This window comes from Agelaius phoeniceus, chromosome Z (genome assembly GCF_051311805.1).
Source record: "Agelaius phoeniceus isolate bAgePho1 chromosome Z, bAgePho1.hap1, whole genome shotgun sequence".
Taxonomy (NCBI): Eukaryota; Metazoa; Chordata; class Aves; order Passeriformes; family Icteridae; genus Agelaius; species Agelaius phoeniceus.
In genome coordinates, this window is record NC_135303.1 from 66,535,911 (window position 1) to 66,559,047 (window position 23,137).

The window sequence follows — 23,137 nt, forward strand, 5'->3', positions numbered from 1 at the left end:
GCCAGACTAAATGGGTCCTTGAGCAACCTGGTTGGGGGGATCTAGTTCCACCTAACAGGTCTCTTCCAACCAAAACCATTTTGATTCTATTATCAGAGCTGTTCACCCAAAGGGATTAACTAAATTACTGATGGATTGTTCAGAGCACAGGATTATTTATGTACAGCTAATCACTTCAAATTTAAGTTACCTGAGTATTATTCTGCTATGGATGGACTGAGATGAAAGATGTGTCTCCTAGTAACTATCATCTTCACCATAAAGTCTGTGGTGACCAACACTATGAATTTTTTTCACCAAAAATGCATTTCCTCTGTCCAGCTCTAAAATTAACTATCTTACTGCTCGTGTGATCAGACCACCAAAGCAGATGTCAGTTGCTGTTTTGCCGATAAACAAGCTTTTATCTGCAGGATTTCCTTCTAATAAGTACTTTTCCCAGAACATGAAGGCCATATAACTTCAAGACAGTTCTAACCTAAAACCTCCTCTGGAATTGTTAATATTTCTCCAAAGAGTGACTGTTCTTGAAAAACTTACCAGTTTCATATACCATTGCTTTTTTCTGTAAGGCAACAAGCAAATTCACAGGATTTGAGTTGTTGCAGCAAGTGTTCTGCTGTAGAGCTATGCAATTTGCAGCAGGGCTAAGGCTTACCAGTCCAATTTTAACACTGAGGTTAAGTACAGGTAATTGTGTAACATAATAACTGCTGCTTGGGCAACTTATTGCCATCTCTATGCCTGGTGCAACTGAACATTTGGAAAAACAGCTGTATAGTTAAGCTTAAAAAGAATAAAGCTTTTAATTTTTGAAATTGTGACAATACTTGCAAATTTTTATTTAAGCAAATTTCGGAAATTGGACCTGTGGCACAAACTTGGATCTTTAATTAATGTAAGCTTTATATTTTTATTCAAGTGGCTTTTAATTTTAGTTTGTACATTTCACCTTTTGGATCAGTAGTGACTTGCATTTTGGGTAATTTTAATTTATGAAATTTCTAGTTTTTTCATTACATAGCAACAGAAGGGAGCAAGGTAAATTCTTTCACGACTATATTCCTTCTTCTAACTTAAAATATAAAAAATATAATCAAGTTATTTTACTTCACATCCTATTGTTTTATTTAGGATTTCCTTAGCTGCAAGTCAAATTTTGGAAAGCTAATAAATTACAGGAATGGCTTCACCCTTTCCCTTCCTCCCTCTCTGGCAACTCCTAAAGTTATTTTTTTCATGTATCAGTTCAAGATAGCCATTTATGTTATGAAGGGCTTAGGAAAGACTTCCAGGCTTTTTTTTTTCCCCAGTTGTTGTCTGTTTTGCTTCAAAGGGAAATAAAACCTTATTTAGGAAAAAAACCAAACTTTATTTTTTCAAATCATGTCTGACAGATTGCAACACAAACAAAGTACAATAAAAAAATTACTCACACGGCCTGCAAAAGTTAACAAGACAGTAATCAAATAATGAACCTCTGTCCAAGTCCTTTTTGGGTCCAATATACATTCTTCATACTACAGAAGTAATGCCCACTTTACAGTGGCATCAGATAAAGTTTGTGAAACCATTTTAACATAGTCACTGGTATCTGCTCTCTCTTTATAGCAGCTTTTGACACAGTTTTATATTCCTCCAGACACATGAAGGATAGTCTGAAGTCAAATATAAATTTCTTCCCTTGTGTCAAGAGTTCAGCATTAACTTCCACAGGTTTGCCTGGAATCTACCTGAGGCCTTTCATGAGTAAATATACAATCTGGTAGAAGCTGTTTTGCATCTGTCAATCCATCCCATACAGCATTATTGGCACTTTAAAAAGGGAGCAGATGCACAAAATATGATGTTGGAACTGAATAAATTTTTCTTTCTCAAAGCCTACAGCCATTTTTGCTACTTTTAACAACTAATTGTGAGCCACGTGTATAGCATGCCAAACAAACCTAAAAAGAATATATGTGATAAATCAAAAGATGCCATAGAGGTTTCTCCTCCCATGCCCATCTTTGCAAAAGAGGCTAAAATAAGTCAAGTATAGGCTGTGATCTCCTCTACAGTATTCTGACATTAGAAAAATAATAGAAGATATTTTATTCTTCTTTGAAGCTGCAACCCTGAGATGAGCTCAGCTGGTTAAAGCTCAGTGCTAATAATGCCAAGGTCATGGGTTTCATCCCTGTATAGGCTATTCACTTAAGAGTTGGGCTCAGTGATCCTTCTGGGTCCTTTCCAACTCAGACTATTTTGTGATCTGTGAATTTAGTAAATGTAAACAGGAGTGGAGCATTTGACAAATTCTACACACACACAATGTATAAACAAAGAATTGCTGCCATAGCTTTAATTTTCATGCCAATATTATCTCTGCAATTGCCTCAATAATCTAATATTTCCATTGTGATCATTTGTTTTGCAATGCAAAGCTTGTTTTTGTTTTCCCTCTCTATCTAAACCTTTCAGAAAAAGCTACGAGTGAAAGCAGTAAATACATAAAACCAGAGCACTCACCTCATTAAGGCCTGAGAGCACAGTGACATGAGGCACTTGTGTCCCATTCCGTGGAATACAGTGCAAAGAGTCCCAAGTCAGCTGAGACTCCAGAGAGCCTCTCCAAGCAGAACAGAATACTGGCATTGCATTTATAATAGCACAGATCTAAATACTCTGAAGTCAGCTTTATTGTTTTTGTGCAGTGAGCTTGGGTAACCCTACGCTGGAATCATCACAGGTCTACCTGTGCCAGAGTAAGTACAGAGACAGGTACGGTTTATTAGATCTTTGCAGCATTTTCTGTCTTTCACAGAGTCTGTACATGTTTTTTATCTTATAGTTTTACTGAGGTTGCAAAATCCAATGCCAACACAGGTCATCAAAACTTTCTCCCCGCCCATGTGCTCTTCCTCAGTGGTCTTTGTTTCAATTTTAAACATGATCTGGAAGAAGCTTCTGAGGTGTCGCAGAAACTCAATTCTGAATGAGAGAAAATAATACTGTTTAAGAAACAAAACAGAAAGTCCAATAGCATTATGTACTAACACAGATTCCAGCAATGAGCATGTGAATGAAATAAGAAAATATTACTTAGTACAGAGAAACAGGGCTACAAGCTCCAAACACTATTCTCATTGTGTTGTAGAAGTTGCTAGTGACCCTTCCTGAAACCTCTGCACTCTCTGTAGAAGCAGAGAGAGGAATGGCTGGTAACACAGCAAGACAAAATGGTGAGGAAAGAAGAAAGAAAGGAGAGAAATGTAGCTAGGCAGGTTATTTACTCCTGATGCTGACTCTTCATCAGGGCTATATGAACCCCATACCCCATACCAACCCATGATTCTCCTTTCCCCTGCCTAATGTTTAAAGTAGAAATAAAACATAAACAGGCATGGGTGCATACTTTAAGAGAGATCCCAAAGCATGTGTTTGATTTCTGACTGATTACTGACTTCTCCACTTCTCAGTTAAATGTTTCATTAGGATTATATTCAGACTTAGAATTCTTCCTGTTTTCTCATTTTCAGGAAAAAAAAATTCCTTTCATCATTTCAGACAGAAAGGCAACAAAAAACTGAACAATCACATTGATCCTAAACAAACACTGACTGGAGGGCGAGTAACACGAAAAACTATAAAAAAAGAAAAAAACCAAAAACATCCAAGAAAACATTTTTGCTGGCTTCTCCAAAAGAAGGAACATGCAATTGCACCAAAAGACTACAAAAGAAAACTTGTAATTGTTTCTGACAAAAGTTTGGACTCTTCCAGTCATGGCCACAAGCAAGTCTGCAGTCTTGAATAAAGATTTAATCTCCTCCAGCAACTGGTATGCACCTTTCTTAGTTCAAAGAAATGGAATGAGGATATCCAGTTCACACATTAGCTTGTCTGCTCTACATGCTGAAAGCATAACTGCAAGCTAATCACACATACATCATTACAACAAATCAAGAGTAAGTATCCACAAAATGGGAAGAAGGAGAACAAAAGCCTAAGCCTGTCCCCACTGTGGCATCACGAGGCCTCTGAAAGCCTCTTGGCAGCTCCTATCCACAGAAATTGTGAAGGAGTACAAGGAAAATTGCAGGAGCAAATTGCTTTATACACTTCAGCTGGGCATGCTGCTGTTTCTGCACTCAGATATATGCATGGGAGAGGAGGAAAATGGCAGGAGCTAGAAAAAGAGAGGCTGTGCCACCTACACTGGTGCATGCTTGGGATGATCTCACGTATCTCTGGGGCAATCTGCTAAATACCTCTGCAGGGTGAATGTGGGAACATTGCTCCCAATGTTATGTATCCTTTCTCCTGCACTTTCCTGGACTGATAACTTGCTTCAGCACAGACACCAGCTTTCTCATCTCTCAAATAAACTAACAGTTGAAAGAAAGAACTGAAAAGCACCTTTTCTTCCATGCCTCCCCAGTTGCAAGGTTTCTCATTGCAGCTATAGTAGGCAAATGGGCATATGCTGGCACAAATGCTCCAGTAAAGCTGACAGACCACAAGCTCTGTATCAGCCTTCTCCTTAGCTGGGTCCTTTCACAGGCTCTGGCAGTGTGACAAGAAAGCAGCCAAGCCCAAAACAGGAGAAGTGAACTGCAAGGAGACACTGCAGAATAAACTGTAAAAATGACAGAGGCCATGTGGAGCCAGAGACTCAGGGAAAAATCCTAAAAGGTGATCAGGAACTCTGCAACATGTTGGTGGGATCAGTTCAGCCCATACCTCTCTGGGCTACCCTGCATCTCTGCATCTTTTTCCTTTTGAATAAAGGCTGAGTGAGAAAAATATCAGCCCCTACATACATGGGAAAGGCTCTCTGGGGTGCGAGCAAGGGGAAGGCTGCCTGGGGACACCAGGGGAGAATGCAGAAGCACCAAAAGGCCAGCTTTGTCTTGTAACAGTGGAAGCACAAGTGGTACAAACCCTGAAAATAGAAGAGAAAGAGGCAGGAAAGTAGAGGTTTGTGACAGAAAGCAGGCTTGTATTAGCTCCGAGGTTGGTCTGGGTTGCAAGTGGGCACCTCAAATAATAGCAGAGGGCACTCCAACCACACAGGCACAGGCTGCAGGACTGAGGGAGGGGGTGAAAGGTACAAAGAAGGTTTATTTGGCTGAAAATTTACACTCTGTGTTCAGGCAAGAACAAGGCAGCAGCTGAACAGAGCTGCTTCTTAGGTGCAGGGACAGCTACATGAGCCACACTGGAAGCCTTGTAGCCAAAACCAACAAGAGTAAAAGGCCTGTTTATCTAAGTGCTGTCTTTTCCCCAAAGCCTGCTAAGAATTACAAACAAGTACACAAGAACTTCACATATTGAGCAAAGCAACCAACTAACAGAGAGAGCAGTGTGAGAGAAGACCTGTGTACCAGCAGTGCATTCTTGGTTCAGCTTCACTGGGGCCTGCACAGGGCTTTGCCTGCTAGCAGCAGCAGCAGCCCCAGCACGGCTCTCCTAAGTCCTGCCACACACCTTCCCTGCAGGAGACAGACTGAGGAGCCGGGAGTGGGCATCCCCAGTCAGGGGAGAAACTGAAAGTGTCAGCTTGGCTGGGCAGAGGCACCCTAACCCCACCTCTTGAAGGCCCTAAACCCTTGCAAAGCCATGGATTGGGGCACTCGAGCTTTTGGGGCACAACAGGCCTTCCTGTTGCTGCCTTTCATGTACCCCTGGCGCATGCTGATCCACCAGCATGCAGACAGGTCTGTCCTGCCAGACTGACCTCTGTGAGTTAGTGGGATGGCCAGCACTCTGCATTTGATTTTAAGCTCAGCTTGACAGAAAGGCACTTGCTTCTGTGAAATACAGACACTAAGAAAGGGGTAACAGCAGCTGCTGGCCCTGCAGACTGTTAGCTCCACTGCCACTCAGGACAGCCCTGCTCATGGTGTTTCATTTCCACTCCCCATAGTTAGCTGAGGCAACGAATGTCTCCTGTGAAAATAAGAAGTTTCCTCATTCTAATGGACATGTTCCAAAGCATTTTGTCCCCATGTGATGCTCTCAGCAGCCAGCTGAACTGTCACATTCATGCTATATTATGCTGGACAGGGAAGCCAATAATATAGCTTTTAAATAACTTCAGATTCTGTAGGGTGAAAGTGTTAAATACAGAGATGTCACAGCTCTGAAAGAAAAGAAGGAACAACGACACGGAACATGACAATACTGCAATTTACTTCATAAGCTTGTGTGCCCTATGAGTTGCTTGGGAACCAAATTTACCAGTCCTTTATAAACAGCCCTAGTTGAGGGCATAAAAAGCCCTAGTTGTTGAATGCATAAAAAGCTGCATTCTATCTGAACAGATCCCATAGGATTGATGAGTCACAGATTCTCACAGAATCATAGACTTTAAAATATGCTGCTTCAGTATGTGTACTCCTGACCTTTATCCCTGCTGTATACACCTAGCTTGGAAGAAGTGACAACCCACCAACTTGAATTCATCCTGCTTACAAAATAAACTAGTGTATTTGCTTGATTTTCACAGAAGAAAAAAAGGGTAAAAAATTTAAAAATACTCACAATGACAAGTGATTGGATTGTCTCTTATGCTTAACTGTGCACTTCAAACACTAATATCTACTCTTCTGATACCTTCCACATGAATACTTACTTTATAGGGGATTACTTCCCCTTTGTGCAATGGGATACTTCCCTGTCTTCCCCTCAAAATCTGATGAATGTTGTTTCCAAGGTATCAGGAGTTGAGAAGAGCAGTTAGGTAATTTTTAGCTCTCATGTGATGGCACCACCATTCTTCAGTTATCACAGTACTGTACCTTTCACGTATACAGCACCGGTACCATGATAACCGAAAAAGGACAGTTCATGCTCTTATTATTTGATGCCATTGCCAGATAAACAAACCTCCCTTCATCTGACTAAAGAATAACTGCTCAGTCTCTAGAAATAACTGTGATCTATTAAATCCCTTGCAAGTCTGAAAAATTAAATTTTTGATAAATTGTTTTGATAAATTTGTTTTGATGAATTTTTTTTTGATAATTTGTTTCCCTAACCAGTTTCTCCTAGAACTCAATTAGGCCACTGCTGTGAAAGATAATAAAAGGTGTTTTTATAAATACATTAAAAACTAAAGGAAGGCCATGGAAAATCTCCATGCTTTAGTGGGTGTGGAAGGGAACATTGTAATCAAGGATGAGGAAAAGGCTGAGGTCCTCAAGGTCTTCTTTGCCTCAGTCTTTAACAGTAAGACTCATCCTCAGGGCAACCAGCCCCCTAGCTGGGGTACAGGGAGCAGAATAGATCTTCTGCAATACACGATGAAGTACTGAGACATTTAGAATTCTATGGGATTGGATGGAATTCATTCAAGGGTACTGAGGGTGCTGGCAGAAGCATTCACCAAGAAAATCTCCATCATGTAGCATCAGTCCTGGCTAACTGAACAGGTCCCAGAGGACTGGAAGTTGGCCAGTGTGATGCTCATACCAGCAGGGTCAGAAGGGAGGACCCAGGGAACTATAGGAATAGCCCATGGCTTGGATGAGCACCCTCTTCACTAGGTAAAAAACCATTTGTATGGCTGGGCCCAGAGAGTATCGGTGCATGGAGTTACATCCAGCTGGTGGCCAGTGACCAGTGGTGTTCTCCAGGGCTCTCTGGGGCCAGTTCTGTCTAATATCTTCATCAGTGACGTGGATGAGGGGACTGAGTGTCCCCTCAGTCAGTTTGCAGATGACACCAAGCTGGGTGGGAGTGTTGATCTGCTGCAGGGCAGGAAGGCTCTGCAGAGGGATCTGGACAGGCTGGACCATGGGCCCAGGCCAGTGGTGTGAGGTTCAACAAGGCCCAGTGCTGGGTCCTGCCCTTGGGTCACAGCAAGCCCAGGCAGTGCCACAGGCTGGGGCAGAGTGGCTGCAAAGCTGCCACAGGAAAAGGCCCTGGGGGTGCTGGTGACAGCAGCTGAACATGAGCCAGCAGTGCCCAGGTGGCCAAGAAGGCCAATGGCATCCTGGCCTGTGCCAGCAATGGTGTGGCCAGCAGGAGCAGGGCAGGGATTGTCCCCCTGTACTGGGCACTGGTGAGGCCACACCTCAGATCCTGTGCTCAGTTTTGAGCCCCTCACTCCAAGAAGGACATTGAGGTGCTGGAGCATGTCTAGAGAAGGGCAACAGAGCTGGTGAAGGAATACAAGTCCTGTGAGGAACACCCGAGGGAGCTTGAGATGTTTAGCCTGGAAAAAAAAGGAGGCTCAGGGAGACCTTATTGCTCTCTACAATTGCCTGAAAGGAGATTGTACAGAGGTGAGGGTTTGGTTTCTTCTCCCAGGCAACAAGTGACAGGATTAGAGGAAATGGCCTCAAGCTGCACCAGTGTAGGTTCAGGTTAGACATCAGGAAGAGTTTTTTCACTGCAAGGGCTGTTAAGAATTGAAATGGGCACCCATCGTGGTGGTGGTGGAGTCGCAATCTGTGGAAGTGTTAAAGAAACAACCAGATCTAGCACTATAGTCTAGTTGAGAAATAGTGTTCAATCAAAAGTTGGACTTGATCTTAGACATCTTTTCCAACCTTGATGATTCTATGACCTGTGTTTACAACTAGCAATGTAAGAAATTAATTTCTTTTCTATCCCCTGAACAACTACCAGCTACAGACAAAGCTTTAGTAAAAACTGAGACTGAAGGACCAGATAGGATTCTGCTGCCCAATAAAACCTTAAAATAGCACATAGCTCCGTGAACTGAAGTCTTAAGCTGTTTCATAGGAAGAATCACTGGCTAGCCATTTGAAATACAACATTTAATGACACAGCTACAGAGAGATCACCAGGGAAAATATAGTAGTGTACACTAGGCAATAAAAAGCCAACTGATGTACACATACATTCCACGTCAAGAACCATCAATAAACCCTGTCTCTGCAATTCTCAGAAACAGGAATAATATAGAACAGTAAGGGACTCATCTAACATGTAGAAACAAACCCAAGGCAACTTCACCACTTGTCTCATTTGAAGTCAGGTACAAGTTGTTCTATTTGTTACCATAGGCAAAATCTCCCATATATAAAAATAGCTGTGCAATAAAACTAGTGAATTAAAACAAGACTGTGTAAGTGAACTGAACAAAACAACTTACGTGTATGGAGACAAAGGTCCCAACAGGACTTTGGAAACATCCCGCTGTCCAAGGGTCATAAGGAGCAGAGCAAGGCTCTGATTTGTTGAATCTACACAGCCTCCCTGCAAACCAAAATGTTTTAATAATTAATCTCTGTACAAACCAGCAATTGGGATGGGAGGAGAGTAACAAAGGCAAAAGATACACTTAAAAGGGTGAAATACCACTCCCAATTTTTAAGGGCCAAGAAGATAAAAATCTAGATTTTTTTAACAATGAAAAATCAATTTCACATGGCTAGGAAAAGAACAGAACTAAAACCCATAAGAAGATCACATTAAATATCCCTCCTAATCTGTTTTAACACCTCAGAATGTAAACACTGAAGAATTTCTTTCCAGTAAATTGAAAAGAGGTATTAGTTCTAGTTGACATGCATCTGAAGATCGATGAATTCCAGCACTATATTATAATAGTTACATTTGGACAAATAGTTCAGTGTTAGCACGTGGAAAACAGCAAGTTAAAAAGTTATTTAGCACTTATTCACAAAAACCCTTGCTGCCAACTTTTATGAGTTTACACCTGTAAAACATTTCCCCTCCATCATTAAAATAGAAGATTTTTTATTGCTAGTGAAAGAGCCATACATAAAATTAAGCAGAAGCACACACACTCATGTACATATTTGACTGTAGTAAGTCATATGCAAGGTAAATTGTTCTGTATGTGGAAAATATTTACTATGATGCATACATTAATTAGAACTGGAAGACTAGAATTAGAAATAAGAATTGTTTACAAAGCTAGAATATAAATTTAAAGGGATACCTTCAGTCAAAGCTGCTGTAGAGACCAGCCCCATGAAATCTATCAATAGTTTTCTGCTGCATCAGGCCTAATGCTAAGTCTTCAGAATAGGCTCTCATGAAACCAAAACCTTACTTTTTAAAAACCAAATTCTCTAATAAGGTAAACTGACAGCTACCTTTGTTGACAAGGAAGGTAACCTATCATAATTTCAAGACATAACACTATCCAAGAAGGCAAGGGAGAAAATATATTTTGGACTACATAGATTAAGAGAATCAGCCAATGTGACAACCTCAGAACATCTACTCAGTGAGAGGCAGAAAGGCAGAGCCTTTCTGAGAGGGGATACTGAAGACTTAATTTTCAAGATGGCCTTTCTTCTGTGTGACAAGCTGCAGCTCTATTCTTCTGAAAAAAAGTCTGTGCATTATATGCAAGGAACTACAGCACAGCAAAATAAGTAGCTCTATTGCATTCACTACCATGACCCAACTCCTAAAACATGCTCTTACAGCAGTGCTTGCCCTCTTAACTATGTGAACTTGACGCACCAAAATGAAGTTCACATAACCTAATGCTGCCTATAGGACTGATAAAAATTTTGCTTTATCTTGAGTGAACAGAGTACTTGCAGAATTTGCTGGTGCAATCTAAAGCCACAGATCTCACCAGCTGTATTTGCCAATGAAACATATACCAAAGCAGATAAGAGTTTGGTAAGGATATTCCTGACACTGGACTTTCTGTAGTTGTAGTTTGATTAGTAATTCAAAATGCTCCTTCTTACTTGGATGAAAACTTCACATTTTCTGAGCTTGTTTTACTTCTCTAGAGCTGAAAACATTATAAAGTATCTACTTTTATAACACAATTTATACAAAAGCTTCAATCAGCATGGAGACAACCATGTCCTAAGAAATAAAACACAATGCATCCATCATGTCCTAACTGCTTACATAAGCTCCCTACATTGCTGCAGTGAGTCAGTCGTCCCCAGTACTGCTGTGCAGTAGCAATCTGCTATGCACATTTGTGGCGCTGTCCCCTTGAGCCACTCTACCATCTCCTGAGGAATTCTCATTAGACACTGACCTTGATTAATGGCTCCTGGGCAGTTAAGCTCCTTTTTAGCTTACCAGAAACAGTCTGCTCCCAGGAACTTCTGCCTAACAAACTGCTGTTTTCTAATGGACAGTCTTGGAACATTATTTTTGTCTAAATCACAGCACAGGTGGAACAATATTATTGTCACTGCACCTTTTGACAAAAATTCCAGTAACAACTGACCCAGATTATGGCCAGGATGGAGAATGACAGAAGGCTAAAGCCAAGCACCTCACAACCCTACTAGCAGCAGTACTAAGCAAGGGTCTTTGAGTTCTCCAAGGCTGCATCAGCACCTCCCTCGAAGTGGTACAGCTCTTGAGGCTCAACAACCCTCAAATCTTCAGTACTTAGAGAACAATCACCAAAAGCTGTTGACAGGGCCTGCGCTGACACACTCAACCCTCAAAGCTTAACCCTTCAAAGTGTTTACAGGTACAAAGCCATCTGACATATTTTACTAAACTTGAGGGGAATTTTCAACCTTTTTATATACATCTTTATGTCTATCTGTGTGCATGTATGAATTGATTTAAATATACTACATCAAGTGTAGTATGAATGTTGCCATCTCTTAATTTTTCAAATAAGTTGCTACTGAGCTTATAGAAAATCTTACTGAATACTTTTGTAAATATTAGTCACAGAATCACAAAACGGTTAAGATTGGAAGGGATCACAGCAGGTCAGCTAGTCCAGCCTCCCTGCTCAAGCAGGATCACCCCAGAGTACATGGCACAGGTTATTCTTCTCCAGTGCATGAGACTCCACAATCTCTTTGGGCAACCTGTTCCAGTGTACAATCACCTGCACTGTAAAGGATATGTAAAAGTATCTTCCTCATATCTAGGTGGAACTTCCCGTGCATCAGTTTCTGTCTATTGCCTCTTGCCCTACTGCCTGGCACCACCAAGAAGAGCTTGGATCCATCTTCCTGGCACACTCCCTTCATAAGGTCACCACTCAGTCACCTCTTCTCAACACCAAACAGGAGCAGCTCACTTGGCCTTTCCTTTTAAGAGAGATGCTCCAGTCCTTTAATCATCTTTGTCATCTCCTCTAGACTTGCTCCAGGAGCACCATGCCTCTCTTGTCCTGAACACAGCATTCCATATGTAGCCTCACCAGGGCTGAGTAGAGGGGCAGGATCAAGACCCTCAACCTGCTGTCAGTGCTCTTCCTAATGTACCCCAGGGTATCATTGGCCTTCCTGGCCACCAGGACACACTCTGGCTCCTGGACAGCATGTTGTCCCCCAGAATACAGACAGCTATTCCCCAGTGGTTCAGTTCCCAGCCTCTGCTAGTGCCCAGGTTATTCTTCCCTACATGCAGAACCCTGCATTTGCCTTTGCTGAATTTCACAGCTCTTCTCTGCCCACCTCTCCACCTTCTCAAGGCCCTTCTGAAGGGCTGCACGGCCCTCTGGGGTATTGGCCACTGCTCCCAGCTCTGTGTCATCAGTGAACTCATTGAGAAAACATTTGTGCGTTTGTTCAAGTTATTGGTGGAGAAGTTAAACAATACTGGACCAGTATTGAACTTTGGGGACACCACCAGTGACAGGCCTCCAGCCCGACTCTGCAATGCTGATTACAACCTCCTGGGATCTCCCATTCAGCTGGTTCTTAATTCACCTCACTGTCCACTCATCTAATCCACATTTCCAAAATTTGCCTATGAGGATGTTGTAAGAGACAGTGTCAAAAGCCTTGCTGAAGTCAAGGTAGACAATATCCACTAATCCATTCATCTAGTTGTTTCATTACTGAAGAGAAGCAGATCAGTCAAGTATGATTTACCTTTAATGAATCCATGCTGACAACTCCTGTTCACTTTCTTGTCCTCCATGTGGATAGAAATGGCCCCCAGAATCATCTTTCCAAGACTTCATATGAGGCTGACTGTCTGGTAGCTTCCTGGGTCCTTCTTTCCCTTTTTATGCCCAGTGTGATGTTTGCTTCCTTCCAGTCCTCAGGCACTTCTCCTGATCACCACAGCATCTCAAAGATGGTTGTAAATTGCCCACCTTGTTGTCTATCAGCTCTCTCAGCACTTGTGGGTCCATCCCATCAGGGCCCATGGACTTGTAAATGCCAGGTTTGCCTGACTCCAGCTTGGTCCTCCTTGGGCAAGGGAAAGTCTCCACTCAAGCCTTCCTTGTCCCCAGTCTCCTGGGTCAGAGATCCCTGAGGGCTGGTCTTGTCAGTGATGACCAATGCAAAGGCAGCATTCACTAACTGCCTCCTCTGGGTCCTCTGTTAACAGGGTCCCACTTCCATTTAGTATCAGGCCCATATTATCCTTTTTCCCTTTGTTAGAGATGTATTTGAAAAATCCTTTCTTGCTGTCCTTGACATTCTTTGCCAAACTTAATTCCAGGTGGACCTTGGCTTCCCTTGTCTCTTTTCTACATACTCTGACAATCTCTCTATATGAATTCCAAGTAACCTGACCCTGCTTCCAGTTCCTGCTTACCCTTGATAATGAGAGTAGTTTTTTATTTATCCATCAGATCTCTTCCCCTTTGCCCAATTTCTTCCACATTTGGAAGCATTGTTCTTGAGCCTGAAGGAAGTGATCCTTGAATATCAACCAACTCTCTTGGACCCCTCATGGTCTCTTGGACCCTGTGGGGTTTGTTCTCATGGCATTCTTCATGAAGATCTCCCTGCAGAAGCTAAAGTTAGCTCTCTGAAGTCCGTGGTTGTGGCTACTTGCTGCCCTGCTTTCTCCTCATCTGGAACTGAGTTCCACACTCTCATGGTCACACCTCCAGCAAAGCCTTATCTGTTTGTTAGTATCAGTTGAGCAGCACACCATTGCCTGGGGGATCCTCCACTACCTGTGTCAGGAAATTTTCATCCGTGCTTTCCAGGAACCTCCTGGGCTGTTTGTGTTTCATTGTGCTGGTTCTGCAGCAGATGTCAGGGGAGTAAAGTCCCCCAAAAGAACCAGGGCCTGTGACTTTGAGGCTGCTTCAGATGTCTGTAGATGGCCTCATTCACTTTCTCCTACTGATCAGGCAGCAAATACCCACAACAGCAAAAACCCTTACTAGTCTGCTGTTTAATCCTGATCCATAAGCCCATCATCCTCATCAAGACAGAGCTCGACACTGTCAGGGCTGTCTCTCCTGAACATGGTGTAGCCCTTCATGCCAACATTCCAGTCACATGAACTATGCCACCATGTGTCTGTCACCGCAGTAAGATCAAAGCCCTGCGACTGCATGCAAGTCTTTAGCTCATCCTGTTTGTTCCCCATACTGTGTGCACTGGTGCTCATGCACCTTACGGAAGTATTTGATTGTGTCAGCATTCCAGGAGTCAATGATTAAATGCTGCTAGTTCTTCAGACAAATTGTTGATCAAGTCTGAGGCTACATTTTGCAAGGGATACACTTTTGTGACCCAAAGGGAGGACCTCCCTTAACCCTTCTGCAGCCTTATCCTTTTCCATCCTCACCCTTTTTGCATTCCCATTCTCTGTATAAATCATTGTAGATTCACTCTAACCCAATTTTTCTTTGCGTGCTTCAACTGTGTAATAACCAATAGTGAACCTTGCCATCAAACTTTGCAGCACGTCAACAAATTTATACAAAAACTTGCTTTTGACAATACTTTTGCCCATGATTTAAGTAATCTAAACCACTCATTTGCAACCATTCCTACAAAGGCAGTTCCCAGACAGTGATATTAAGTGATTGCTTGTAATCTAATGACTGAACAGTAACTTCTGCCAAGTGAAGGACTTTACATTCCCAAGGAGGCCAAGTTTTTTACTATCAATCCACCTGCCACTTATTCAAGAGTCAAAAATTAGAAACAACCCTCGCAAAAGAAATGGGATGGGCAAAGTCAGAGCCAAGGTACATTTGTTCCAAAATAGCTGGTGCTCATTACCAATGTAGAATGCAGCTTCTACACTGTATTAATTCAGTCTATGGTAGTTTCTCCATTATTATTTACACTGACTACAGAGCCAGATCAAGCTAGTTGTGACAATTAGACACAGATCCCTTAAAATCCCATCCATTTTTAAATGTTGTACAAATACTAAAGCTGACATGTACATACAAATATCACAACTCCCCGTATTGGACAAAAGTGTTTCGAAAAGATTTTTTCTTTTGAGCTTGAGCCCGGCTTTGACTAAGTGTTAGTTATATTTTGGGATACACACAATTTCCTCCATTACCTGTGGGTACATATTTGCAGGACTCAGTAATTTGTTACGCAAAAAGTAACAAATTATTGCAGAGGGTTTGTATTTTGGTTTTTGGGGTTTGGGTTTTTCCCCAGAAGAATGGAGCAAAGCCTGACTACACTGAAGTAAGACCATCTTGAAAATTAAGCCATCAATGAAATCCTTCACGCATTTTAGCTCTAGTTCAATAAAACAAACAGTTTTAGCCCTCCTGCCCCTTCAAGGTCCCCTAGCAACTCAGCCTTTCTTCATTAAAGAATTCAGCCTTAAATAGGTACACGTACTCCCCTACTTTTCATGATTACAAAGAATATAAAAATTAAATCCTTTTCCAGTTCTTCCAGATTTTCCATTCTGCCAATTACTCTCTAAATAAACCTCCCATAAACAATGTCTTTCAAAGGCAGGAGTTAAAACCCTTACTGGCCTTCTACAATTAAGCTTCAGAAAGAACTGCATATGGATTTGTAATGACAATGCTAGTCAGTCACTCCATTGCCCCCTCTTGCAGAGCCACTGTGCCACTTACTAGTCTATTAGCTCTGACATCTTTCCATCAACAAATGCGCATTAAAAAATCTCTGCTGATTCCAAGAATCATGCAACACAATATCTTTTTGAAGGCTTAGTAAAAGGACTTTTAGCAAAACTCAAATCCTTAGATTTTCTAGGTTTAAACTTTACACAATGGCAAGCACTTTACAAAACGTCCCTGAACCCCTTTCAACAGTAACTGCAACTCCAGCAAATTTGTGGGTGACCCCAACACCTAAATCCTTTAAACAGAGAATTGTCTCCAGTGCTCTCAGGGTGCCCTGGTCTGGTGAACTCTCCCTGGCTCCCACAGCAGAGTACCTACTGGTAAAAACACAGATGGTGAAATAATCCCATAAAGAGAAGATCTAAAACCAGGAAAATAAATTCTCCCTTGAGCCCTGTATTCAACAAGCAGGTGGCATAAAAAGATGTGGGACTTAAAGATTGCCTGTTCAGAGTAATCTATTCTTGCTTTTTTTAGATTTTTAGTTTCACTTAACATATTACCTAGGCAAAGAAACATAAACAACTAGTACATTAAACCTAAACAGGCACTGTGCACTTTGCAACATGTTTTTATATCCCCTCTGTGTTCAACACTAAATCAAACTGACCTAACAAAAAAACCAAAAAGACCAAACAAACAAAAAATCACCCCAAACAAAAAATAAATGTCCGAAAAGCAAACACCCTAAAAAAGTCCATCCCAAAACAAAAAACAAACTAACCCCCAAAAAATACAAAAGAAAGAAAATGAAGAAGAAACCTCATCTTTCAAAATTCAGGCTAGTACTGTAGGACCACATGTATCATACATAAATTCAAGTATGTATTATAAAAACTACATAACAAAACCCATCATATTGCCCATGATGGAGGGAGAGGGGAATTCACTAAATAATGACTAAGCACTGCAGTGAAAAAGTAGCACAACAGCCAAAAATGCTAGCAAACTAGAACTTTCCATAGTAAGCTGCTATAGTGAAGGACAAATAGTCTGTACACTGCTCAGCATTTTTCAGTCTCTCTGGGACAGAAGTCATCCACACATAAGGGAGTCTTCCAGCAGCACCAGCAGTACCATAGCAAGCCACAGCTAACAACCTCACTCACTCAGATTCTGATCTTCAAAGACACTGAAACCTGACAGCCTATTACTTTATGATTCAAAGACTTATCCAACCCTGCTGCCTCCTCAAACATTTTTCCTGTTGTCTTAAGACACTCACTATCCTTTGCAGAACTTGACTCATCATATTCAAATGGCTGCCATACACTAAAGCAGAAAGTTACTTGCTTTAGGCCTTTCCAGTGCTCTTCATTTTGTAAATTCTCTGACATCTGAGTCTGTGCAAAATATATTATCTGGACGAACTGCCTCACTATTTTTAATCTATCAAGTGCTAAATGGTTTCCAAAGGAAAAAAAAAAAAACCTATTGTTGCTGATAAAAAGTATGTGTAAACTGGATTTTTGATGTGTCTGGACATATGACTACCAGAAGATCTTTTCCAAGACATTACACAAACAAATGTACCAAAAGATTTTTGCAGTTCACACCTGAAATAAAAATAACTACATGACATACATAATTGCAGAAAGAGACAGATGTTTCCACCACTAGCTGTGACTACATTCTCCACACAGGCCAGAGTTTCAAGTACAAGGGATCTAGATTGTACCCAGCAACCCAGGAAGAACATTTTGGCAGTGGCATTTCCATGAGACAAGAAGCCTGGGCAAGAAAAGTCCCTTAGCAACATGATTTATATGCTGAATAACTATAGACAAAATATTAATGGAAGACTGGAAAAAGTGGCCAACTGGTAATTCAAACAGATAAAAGATTTGCAACAGGGAAAAATAAAAATAAAATGGGCACAGATGAACAATCTAACACAGGTATGGATGTGATTTATGAAGTTGAGGGGCTTTTTTATATTTAACTGCATTCCCTAAAATAGAATCTCAATAATGGCAGTTTTAACACTTTGGGAAGTCATATAGCTTATTACAGTTCAGAGTAACCACTTTTTTTTTTTTAATAATGAGAAAAATTTGTAGATGACTGCCTCCTAAAGGCCAAATATGTTTTATCAATGGTAAAACATAGTTATTTAAACATCTGTGGAGATAAAAAACAAAGCAGCTGGAAAGTTCTTTATTAAATCAGAAACTCATGTTTGCCAAATCATTTGTAACACTGAAAGCTGCTTATCCACTGAAATTCTTGCCACAAATGAAAATCATTTTAATAAAGAAAAAAATCTATTCTGAATAGAACTGTGATGCACTTAGGATTCCTAAGTAAACACCATCCTAGCCTCTTCCAACAACCCATTAAGACAATTCTTCATACAACCAGCAATTCTCAGCACATTTAACTTTGTTGTCATCATCATAACAAAGTGGTCAACACGAAGCCTTGACGAGTTTTTTCCCCCTTCTGCCGCTCCTATGTTCTTCCACTCATAATCTCCCATTCCAACCACTAGTTTAGAAGCATGGACTATGTCACCCATCCATATTATTTAGAAGAGTAACAGCCAATGTGAAGCTAATTGAATTCTGTTCCAGACAAAAAGCAACAGAAGAAGAATTTGCCACTCCCGTGATTCATAACAACACATATCAGACATTGGAAATCACATGCCCCAGTAAGTCATTACACTGTTAAAGGAACCATGCAAAATCACTCATTACCTGGATGAAAAAGACACTGGCAGCATCAGATCCTTTCTCCACTTGGATCTGAGTCTGTCTGAGGGTGTCACCAAAACACCTATCCTTTTACCTATTTTATCATCCCCTTCCCTTACATTTATATACAAATATACAAAACATATTGGCCACTTACTCTGTAGACCTCCTCAAGCAGCAGCTTAGCACAATTCTGGCCCAGTTCCTCAGGAAGCACAGCTGCTCCCTGGCCCTGAGGGTTTGAGGCTAGCTCAGCACTGAGAATAGTGCCATTGATGGTTTCTGCAGTAAGGCACATGCCAAAACCTGGTGATCTGAAAGAAAGTGAAAAAGTGCATTTGATTTAAGGACAAAATTGGAGTAATGAGCCAAGAACTTCAAGTCATAAACGGCTCCTCCCATACGGTGACAAACGTCCTGTTTGATGCAATAGATTGATGCTGGAAAAAGAAAATTAACAACTGTACTTAAACCCCGGACCACAGTTGCCACAAAACCCTCTATGTTGGCTTTTCCTGGGCCAAACTCTTTAAATATGAAAATGAAAAAGAAAATGAAGAGCCATACAAACCTCTGAAATGTTTGGGTTTTTTTTTAATAGAGGAGGGTACTTTCAGATGTATTTAATTTGTGCTTCATAAATATTTCAGAGGTATCTGGTGTTTCTTCTCTGCAACATTCCAAACCAAAACTACCCTTCTTTAAGGCTTTAGCTCTTTCCCCTGGAAGCCGCAATATTTAGCAAAATTAGACTAATTAGTTAGTATCAAGGATACTGCTATCATACTGGATTCATATTTAAGGTGAATGTCACAGTAGCATCAGAAACCCAGACAGCCAGGTTGAAAGTGATTCAGTTCCTCTTGCCATGCTATTGTTTACCTCTCTGCATGAACTGCATGTAGTAAAAATAATGTTGCTCCTCCAAATCATTTGACTTTTTAAATTTCATAAACAGATGAAAAACAAAGTTGAGACCCCAAAACTACACAGCTCCCAGAAATATTTTTGCAATTCTGATCCTGTAAGCAGTTTGGAGCCATTAAAGTTACAATCCTGGCATACTAAATGTGATGAAGGATTGGAAAATACAAAAAATACTAAAAGTTTCTTCAATAATTTCTAGGTTCATAAACTTTCTAATCTAACAAAATTTAACGAAATATTTCAAAAAGCAGAAACAGTGAAAGAAAACATGCATGCCTGCATTTGAGCATACAGACAGAAAACTGTCAAATGAGTTATCCAGAATCTTTCAACCCCAAGGAAGAAGACATCAGAGATGACAGATACCAGCAAAATTGTCTGAATCGCATCCACCACTTCTGTGTTCTGTCACTAAACAAAATCTGTGGAAGTACAATAAATTAATTTTCCAGTCCTCGCTAGTGAGAGGACAGTCCTTCAGCCATTCAGCAGAAGACAACCCATACTGCTTTAACACTTCCTTAAAACACGTCAGTCCCATCCTTAATATTATCATTTCCATCAGAAGGTGTACAGTCAACTCTGAATCTTGGTTTCCTGAACATATCATGACTCCTTGATCTTAATCTCTTCAAAGCAACAGACTTGGAAATGAAGGGAGCTCAAATTGCCTTTAGTGGCAGTAGTGATGTATTTCATTCCTTGCTTAAGAAAACACATCTATCCCTGTTATGTATCTAGTGAATCACCCATTCTTTCTTTGTGAGAAATATTTATTTCAAATGAACAGAATAGAAGGTTGTGATCTAAAAACTCAGTAAAATTAGATCAGGACACCCTAGCAAATGAACAAATCAGAATAACATGTCTGTTTCCTGTAAATTCTGGATACTCACTTTCCAGAGTTGACCCCCTTCATATGGTCTGTGTAGATATAGATGTCTGGGAGGAATTTATTCAGGATGCCCCTTGCAGATTCCACCATTCTGTTTGCCATCTGTGGTGACACTCGGACAGAGTATCTACATTTCTGAGCTAAGAAATCCATTGCAATCAGAAGAAAAAATTGAAAGCAGAGACTGACAAAAGTGAAGAGGCCCCAGTGCATTATTTCAGAAAACATGTGCTTTATACAGCTATTCATGAGCTTTTGTTCATGTGCCTGTACCTAGAGAACTATATGCTTTCTACAGTCTTTTCATTGATATACCTTGAAGTGAAGTACACACAACATGTGCTGAAGAACAGATTATGACTAAGTAAACATCTATCTTGAAAATGCCATTCATCAAATTTAAATTGCTGTTCTGTTGTCTTGTACTTTTTTATGATGGAGGAAGTCTCACATGCTCTGTTCTTCATAGTTTATTAAAACATGATCCTGAGTGAAGTTTCTGTGAATTAGCAACAAAAAAATCCTGGGAAGATGAATAAGAAATTAAAGACAAATGTTCTAACAAAAAAAAAAAAAAATTAAAAGGCTCTAAGAAAAATATCTTTGCTATCTCCAACTATTTTGCAGTGTTTTGAGGCTATCAAATTCACTAGCTGTCTAGTCATTTAGCATCTGAAAGTTCCAGGAAAGAACCTACCACCTTACCACCCACATCGACCCACCTCCTCACAGTCCATAAGAGGTGAACAGCCTTTCTGATCTTGTACTCAGGTGCTGTTTCAGAGGAACTCCCAAAAGATCTTCAAAGGTACAAAGCACATTATGCTTTAAATTCCAGCCCAACTATAATGCAGACTCACCCTCTACCCATCTGCACATACATTCACACAGCAATGCAGAGAAATACACTCTCAAAACTCCTAGTTAGCAGGGAGGAATTTTCTTTTCTACAAATTTCTATAGCATCTTCTGTGAAGTACGCAAACTCAAAACTTTAGGACCTTAGAGCAAAATCACTAAAAAATAATCAGAAAACTGTTTGTTCTGCACAGTTGATGCACTCAGTATTTTGGATTATATAAAAGGCTGCTGTAATACAATCTCAATACAATACCTCAGCTGTGAGGAAGATTTACTCAGATGAATCTTGGAGAAACAAAAGAACACATAAAAAAGACATAAGGATTTATCCTTCCAGATGTTTTGTATTCTATTGCCTTGAAGGACCACTTAATAGCTGAACTGAGTCTGCCTCTTACCATGCTTAATGGCAAACCTATACCCCTGAGAAAAGGCCCAGGAAAGCCTACAGCAAGGTGAAAGTTCAGAATTCAATCAGGTATATCAATCAAAACCTGAGCAAAGGCCCAGAAAAGCTTATAGCAAGGTAGAAGTTCAGAATTCAATCAGATACATCAATCAAAGTGGTCCAGAATGGTGCTGCATATTAATGTCAATTTAGAACAATGGCAGTAAAGTCATGATCATTGCTTCCTCCTCCACACAGAAACATATGTACTTACTACAGAGCAGAATGGAGGCATAAGAAAATTACTTCCTCCACCAATATACCACAGCAACTATCACCAAAAGCACAATGAGCTGCTTTCCTTTCTGTTCTACAGCACATGTATCCAGTAACACAGCTGTTGCTTGGCACTACTGCACCTACCTAAATGCTGCGATTGGACAAGGTAGTCAAAACATCCAGTTTATACACACAGCTGTGATGGCATGCCATAAACTAAAAGAAGAAATAGGCTGCAAATCTACACCTCTGGCAGAAAACGTGACCTCCTTCCTGTTTTCTTTTTGAGTAATCAATGCCAAATCATGTTTGGGACTCTCAAACACAAATTAAACTACATGTTGGCCACTGCTTAAGACAGTTTAATGTAAGGGATTTCTGCCTTCTTTCAATGACAGCAGATTCATGACAGATACCATACAAAGGCCACAAGAGAAAAAGAAATTAAATAAGAAATAATCCAAAACATTGGCTAGATTTGCAGTTGTTTGAAAAAGTAAGGAGTTCACAAGAGTATTTTGTGCCTTTATCTCCAGGCGGAATAAAACCTCCTCTACTTCCACGTGCACTGGTACCACAACTTTCTTTCAAAACACACCAAAAAGCTCAGTGTGTGCTGCAAGGTGTAAACTGAACTAAGATTTAACTATCACACTAAACTATCATCCCATCTAACTTCTGCTAAACTAGTAACTGCTGATTTAATGCACAACTGAACTACATTGGTTACTACTGAATTTACGCACCAAGTAAGATTACTTTAAGTGCTCCTACATTATGTGATGGAAGGTATTTTAACTTTTTCTTGCTATTGGAAAGATTTTAAATAGTGCCATTCAGCTTTGAATTCATTCAATAGCCTACAGATGCTTTTTGAATAGCAATGTTTTGAACACAGGAGTTTTGAGGCACAGTCCTGAATATGACCCCTCTGTGTAATGTTGGCCTGTGTTACCTAGATACATGCTCAGAAAGGTGGGTGCACTTCTACAACTTCCAAATTAGTTCTTTTTAATAAGTAAACCCATTTAAAAGTAGAAAAACAGACAGACAAACAAAAAGGATACGCAGTTCCTCTGATGCGCTTGATTTTTCCAGGGTCTGTGAACTGAACAGGTTGCAAGACCTTTCTCACTGGGCAAGAAAATAGTATCTCTCCACCCCCTTTGGGAGGCATTCCTCTTCGATTGATCTAGAACAAATAATGGAGGAAAAAAAACAGGTTAGAAAATGGTACAAAGAATGTACTTATACACCTCAGAATTACGCTTTTATTTCTCAGAGAATAAAATGTTTTAAGTAGGGGCATTTTGTGAATACAGGCAAGAAAA

The 23,137-nt window shown here is 40.5% G+C and overlaps 2 protein-coding genes across 2 annotated transcripts in view; one reads left to right on the forward strand and one right to left on the reverse strand.

Annotated features, from left to right (window-relative positions):
• Nucleotides 1-3,816, forward strand: part of LOC143692269 (uncharacterized) — a 28,797-nt gene extending 24,981 nt beyond the window's left edge. The window contains exon 6 of the mRNA XM_077172192.1: nt 3,522-3,816. The gene's annotated coding sequence lies outside the window, so the exon portion shown is untranslated. The remainder of the gene's footprint in view (nt 1-3,521) is intronic.
• Nucleotides 1,349-23,137, reverse strand: part of RCL1 (RNA terminal phosphate cyclase like 1) — a 33,289-nt gene continuing 11,500 nt past the window's right edge. The window contains exons 5-9 of the mRNA XM_054651949.2: nt 22,874-22,998; nt 20,280-20,405; nt 18,614-18,770; nt 9,110-9,213; nt 1,349-2,973 (exon numbers count right to left, since the gene is read on the reverse strand). Of these exons, the coding sequence (XP_054507924.1) occupies nt 2,823-2,973; nt 9,110-9,213; nt 18,614-18,770; nt 20,280-20,405; nt 22,874-22,998 (663 nt within the window). The 3' untranslated portion in view covers nt 1,349-2,822. The remainder of the gene's footprint in view (nt 2,974-9,109; nt 9,214-18,613; nt 18,771-20,279; nt 20,406-22,873; nt 22,999-23,137) is intronic.